The 6,104-nt window shown below is 38.0% G+C and overlaps 1 protein-coding gene across 1 annotated transcript; it reads left to right on the forward strand.

Moving 5' to 3' along the window:
- LOC123208092 (putative disease resistance protein At3g14460) lies at nucleotides 1–5,849 on the forward strand. The gene is made up of 2 exons (XM_044625535.1): nucleotides 1–4,586; nucleotides 4,682–5,849. The coding sequence occupies exons 1-2, from the start codon at nucleotides 342–344 to the stop codon at nucleotides 4,703–4,705; spliced, it is 4,269 nt and encodes a 1,422-aa protein (XP_044481470.1). The 5' UTR covers nucleotides 1–341; the 3' UTR covers nucleotides 4,706–5,849.
- The last annotated feature ends 255 nt before the right edge of the window (nucleotides 5,850–6,104 follow it).

The following is a 6,104-nucleotide window of genomic DNA, read 5'->3' on the forward strand; positions in this document are numbered from 1 at the left end:
TTAAAAAGATGAAGAATACTTTGTTGCTGGATTAAAATCCTCCTTAAAGCTTCCAGATTGACCACTGTTAAAGGGGTAAGGATCCAACGGCAACTAACCAACCAGCAACAGAACTGGGGAAGTTTGACCATTAATATATCTTCACACTTACCAGAAAAATGTCACCTGCTGAAAAAAAATCAAGTGTTAAAAAAAAATTTTCTGCTCCAATCTTGACTATAACGCAACACGTCACATTTCAATTGTGTGTTTATCTGCGTGTACAAAACAACTTATGATAGTTGCAGTTGCGCACTTCTTGTTCTTGTTGAAGTTAATAGTTCATCGTTCATTCTTGGATTATGGCAGACGTAGTTGTATCTGCGGTCATTTCGATGTTGCATGAAGCGTTGGCGTTTTCGAATCAATTTGAAGATCTGATTTTGGAATTGAAGCAATTGAAGAAACTCTTGTTGACGATTCAGGGAGAGCTTGATGATGTGGTGGCCAAGAAAAAGGAGAACGTGACTGTGCAAAAATGGTTGGATGATCTCCGAGATGTGGCTTATGATGCGGAGGATGTTCTGGATGAGTATAACTATGTTGTTTTGAAGAGCAAGTTGGTGACAGATTCTTGGACTCCAAGGGCTCTTATTTGCAGCCTTAATATAGAGTCCAAGATCCAAACAATCACTTGCCATTTGAAAGATCTCTGTGAGGAAAAAACTGATCTTGGATTGAAAGAGATTGCTGCTGGGGACTCGTTAACTGGAGATTGGGAAAGATTACCAAGCTCAAGTGTGCCAACTGAAGCTGCTATCATTGGAAGAGATGATGATAAAGCCAAAATTCTTGACATGTTATTAAGAGTTCAACCCGGAGATGAAAACATTAGATCTATTGGTATCTGGGGCATGGGAGGTATTGGCAAAACCACCCTAGCCCAGATGGTCTACAAGGAATTGCCAGCATACGACTTCGATTTAAAATCATGGGTTTGTGTCTCCCATGATTTTGATGTTCTGAAAATCTCCAAGACAATTCTGGAGTCAGTCACTGGCAAATCTTGTGATCTCAAGTACTTGAATGAAGTGCAAGTAAGACTGAGTGAGGAAATAGCTAGAAGAAAATTTTTTCTGGTCTTGGATGATGTATGGTCGATTGATTATTGGTCATGGCAAATTCTAAAATCGCCCTTTATGGCTGGTGTACAGGGGAGTAGAGTTATAGTGACCACACGCAATAAAGAAGTTGCTTTAACAATTGAAAATGGCGAATATTACAGTCTGAAGCTTCTATCAGATGATGATTGTTGGTCTATATTTCAGAAACATGCTGGAGTTATTGATGGAATTCAGGAACTGGAATCAATCCGTGAAAAAATTGTGGAGAAGTGCAGGGGCTTACCGTTAGCAGCAAGAACTCTTGGAGGGCTTCTACGGCACAAGCAGAGAGGAGCTGAGCGGGTGAAAATACTGGAAAGCAAGCTCTGGGATGTATCAGGGAAATCAAATATTCTCCCTGCTTTAAAATGGAGCTATCTTCGTCTTCCATCTCATCTTAAGAGATGTTTTGCTTACTGTTCAATTTTTCCCAAGAATTTTAAAATTGACAAGGAGCAGTTAGTCCATTTGTGGATGTCACAAGGTTATCTTCACCCCTCAAAAATTAAGCAGCTGGAAGATGTTGGTCATGAATACATTCATGATTTATTGTCAAGATCGTTATTTCAACATTCAAATGATGATTCTTCATTAGTTTCGATGCACGACCTTGTTCATGATCTGGCTGTATGGGTTGCTGGAGATACTACTTTTATGTTAGAGGATGAATTAGAAGCCGATATGCAATCAGAAGGATGTAAGAAGGTTCGTCATTTTTCTTGCATCACTGGTTCTTATGATAGCAAAACTAAGTTTCAGGTCCTGGATGAATTTAATCGCTTAAGGACTTTTTTACCATTGCCTGTAGATGGTCACGTTCGATACATTTCTGATAGGGTTCTTTCTGATTTGTTGCCCAAGTTAAAAAATTTGAGGACTCTATGTTTATCTAAATACTATATCACTGAAATACCTGATTCCATTGGAGAATTGAGGCTTCTCAGGTATCTCAACCTTTCTGACACTCAAGTCAGATGTTTACCAGAGTCACTGGTATTACTATATCAATTGGAAACATTGCTTCTAAAATCTTGTTTTCGTCTCACAAAATTGCCTTCGGAGATTGGTACTTTGATCAATCTTCGCCATCTTGATATCACAAATGCATGTTTAATAAGAGAAATGCCATCGGGAATGAAAAATTGTAAAAAGCTCCAAACATTGTCTAATTTTGTTGTGGGTAACAATACTGGTTCTAGTTTGAAGGAGCTGAAGAATTTAAGGTTTCTTCGAGGAAAACTTAGTATTTCGGGATTAGAAAATGTGATTAATTCTTGTGATGCAAGGGAGGCCTTGTTAAGTGATAAGAAAGATCTAGAAGTGTTGTTGCTACAATGGGGGTCGCAATTTGAGGACTCAAGAAATAAGGCAGTCGAAAAGGATGTACTTGCCATGCTACAGCCTCATAGAAACATAAAAGAGCTTACTATTAAATGCTATGGTGGCAAAGAATTTCCTTCTTGGTTAGGAGATCCATTATTCTCTAATTTGGTGACCCTAACATTGGAAAGCTGTAGAACCTGTACATCCTTGCCTTCTTTGGGGCTTTTACGGTCACTTAAAGTCCTAACCATCAAGGGGATGACAGGACTAAAAAGGATAGGTTTAGAGACCTATGGGGAAGGTTATTCAAAGCCTTTCCAAAGTTTGGAGACTCTTTATTTAGTGGATTTGGAAGAATGGGAGCATTGGGATTCTGCTGAAGAAGAGAATGAGTTATTTCCTTGCCTGCGTGACCTTTCTATTTTAAAATGCCCCAAGCTGTCCGGAAAATTACCTGAAAGATTTCCTTGCCTTCTTGAGCTTTCCATTATAAGATGCCCCAAACTCTCTGGAAGATTGCCTCGTCATCTTCCTTCAATAGAGAAGCTTGTTATTTTTCAATGTTTGCAATTGGTGGTTTCATTCTCAAGCTTCCCTATGCTCTGTAAACTAGAAATAGATGGTTGCAAAGAGATTGTGTACAGCAGTCAAAAGATTTGCCCTGAGTCACTGAAGTCTATGACTCTAGCAAATATCAGAGACGGTGGAAATTGCTCACAACAAGAGTTTCATAATGTTGAACGACTGAAGATTATTGATTGTGAAGAACTTGTATATTTCTGGGATAAAAATATTCAGCATATGAAGCAACCTCAAGCGGGGTTACACAGCCTTACTTCCGTCAAAGAACTACATATTGAAAATTTCACAAGTTCTGTTTCATTTCCAGAGGCTTCTTTTTTTTCCAATTTGAGTGTCCTTGTTATTGAAAATTGCAATGCTCTATTATCCTTGCCTACGAAATTACAGCTTCTTGAAAGATTACGAATTGGAGGTTGCCATTCTCTAAGATTCATAGTAGAAGACAAGCTACCTTCATCTCTAAAATGGCTTGAGATAAAAAATTGTGGGAAATTGCAGCGATTGTCGGATTATAAAAAGAGTACTTGTACTTCTGGTCTTGAGTACTTGTATGTCTCTGAGTGCCCCTCGCTCACAAGCATATCATCGATTTTCCAACAACTTGTAGTGCTCAAACATCTTGAGATTTGGAGCTGCAATAAGCTCACTACCTTATCAACCAGAGGCAACTTACCTGAGACACTTCAACACCTCAATATTGTTAATTGTTCAAAGCTGGAACTGATAGCTCAAAGGTTTCATGATAACACTTCTCTTGGATATATGAAGCTTCGTAAATTTAACAATCTGAAATCCATACCTGAGGGCCTCCACAATCTTGGCAGTCTTCGTGATCTATTTATTTGGGATTGCCCGAACCTTGTTTCTTTCCCAGAAGAAGGCCTTCCCAAGACAAGCTTAAGAATTTTTTCAGTTGAGAGATGTAAGAAACTTAAAACTCTGCCGAACCACATGCACAAGCTCAAATTTCTCCGAGAATTACAAATACGACAGTGTCCAGATGTCACTTCCATTCCAGAAGAAGGTTTTCCTACTAACCTGGAGTCACTTCTGATTGCAGATCTCAATATCTATAAGCCACTATTTGAGTGGGGTTTGCAAAGACTCACATCTCTTAGAAACCTTGAGATTAGAGGATGCCCATATTTAGAGTCTTTTCCACGAGGTGATAATGCAACGATGCTGCCCACCTCCCTATCTCGGCTAACCATTGCCAGGTTCCAGGGATTGAAATTCCTATCTGCTGAGGGTTTGAAAAACCTTTCAGCTCTTGAATATTTGTCAATCAGCGATTGTCCAAATTTCACATCCTTACCAGAGTCAGGCTTACCATCCTCACTTCTACAATTATATATCTATGGTTGTCCCCTGTTGAAAAAACGATGCAAAAGGACTGAAGGTCAAGATTGGTCCAAAATAGCCCACATTCCTCGCATACGAATAGATGGAAGATTCATATCTGATGCATATCTGGCGGAAGAACGAGCTCTCCTCCATCTCAGAAGTGAAAATAGTGCCTTCCCTTGCACGCTAACCCCGGTATGTCAGGTGTTTACATCGTGAAAATTAGTCACTGTACAATAAAAAATACAGCTTAATACGATTTCATAATATTGATTATGCCATGCATGCAGGATGAATCTAGCAATGAAATTTAGGCAACTTGGTCAAGTCAAGCTGGGGGGCCCCAGCTCGAGTTCAGCTCGTTGGAGCCAATGACAGATCCAGAAATGAAATTCATGGGGGTCAAAGTTAAAATATTACAAATAAATTTTAAATCAAATTAAATTAAATATTTCTATTTATAAAATATTTATTAACTAATACATTTATAATTGTTTTTTATGGAATTTCATCATTTGAAAGTATTGTATGTTAATTTTATTATAAATACTATTAAATACATTATTTTCTGTATACATAACTAAACTGTCCGTCCTTCAATTATTGACCACTTCTTCTATTTCATAAATGATGCTTCATAAATTTCATTATTGAAAATGTTTTCTCTATACAGTAATTGTACACTTTTTCCCCTGCTTCCAAGAAAATACATATACTTCAGATTTTGTTATACACAATCTAATTATCATTACATAAAGTTAATTCCAATAATTGTAAAATTTGGCTACAGTTTATTGAATTAGCTTATGTTATTAATCACAATAAAATATAAATATATTCTATTAAAGTGCTCCTCCAAATGGAACTGCAAAGAATCGGGTAACGCAGTGTGAAAACTTTAAACTCGGGAATTGGGATACTCCAAATGCAGAGAAGTTGTAGCAACAATCAACTGAGAAACCAGATGCAGAGAAGCTGAAGCCATGGAAACAGTCGTCGGGACCTTAAAATCAGAAGCTCAAAGGACACAAAGCAACTGGGAGAAACCAGAAAGCAAAGGAAAGGAAAAACCGGAAATGATGAAGACTAAAGTACCAGATTTCTCAAGACTTTGAACTGCCGGAGAGGAGAGGAGTTGAAACGCCGGAGTTGGAAACGGAAAAGAGTCAAGACGCTGGGACGGTGAGGAGTATATTCAGGTTACTCGAAATCCTTTGATCCCACAGTAGAAGAAACATTTGATAACTCATCCTAATCTTATATGCATGAAACACGTTTCTGGAAAGAAAAAGAAACGCGTCTCATAATTCTTTAAAATAACTGAAACGGCCCCGAAGCGTTTTATACCGGTTTTGGGCAGTTTCAAAAATGCAGAAACGCACCCCCTAGTGCGTTTCCGTGCTTCCTTGATAACAGACATTTTGGAGTTCTGTTCATTTGCTTTTTACTTGCGTATTATTCCTTGTAATATTCTCTTCTTTTTTTAATTTTTTTGACCATGGGGAACCTGCCTGACTTCACCAGATAAGTAAACCCCTTAAGACATAGTGATTAGACTCATAATCATTACATCAAATAAATCAAAGTTTCATTATGTTGTATCCAACTATTCAAGCCCAAGCTAGTCAACTTCAAGATTTTTTCACTTGAGAGATAGAGCTCATGCGATTCAAACTTTGACTTTTCACGAGGGTACCCTTTCGCTTTATTATT

Source organism: Mangifera indica, unplaced genomic scaffold, assembly GCF_011075055.1.
Source record: "Mangifera indica cultivar Alphonso unplaced genomic scaffold, CATAS_Mindica_2.1 Un_0136, whole genome shotgun sequence".
Lineage (NCBI taxonomy): Eukaryota > Viridiplantae > Streptophyta > Magnoliopsida > Sapindales > Anacardiaceae > Mangifera > Mangifera indica.

Excerpts from the sequence above, each read along its gene's own strand:
- LOC123208092 (XM_044625535.1), top strand. The coding sequence starts at position 342 with ATGGCAGACGTAGTTGTATCTGCGGTCATTTCGATGTTGCATGAAGCG. Across the intron at positions 4,587-4,681 it reads TCCCTTGCACGCTAACCCCG|GATGAATCTAGCAATGAAAT; the intron begins GTATGTCAGGTG and ends CCATGCATGCAG.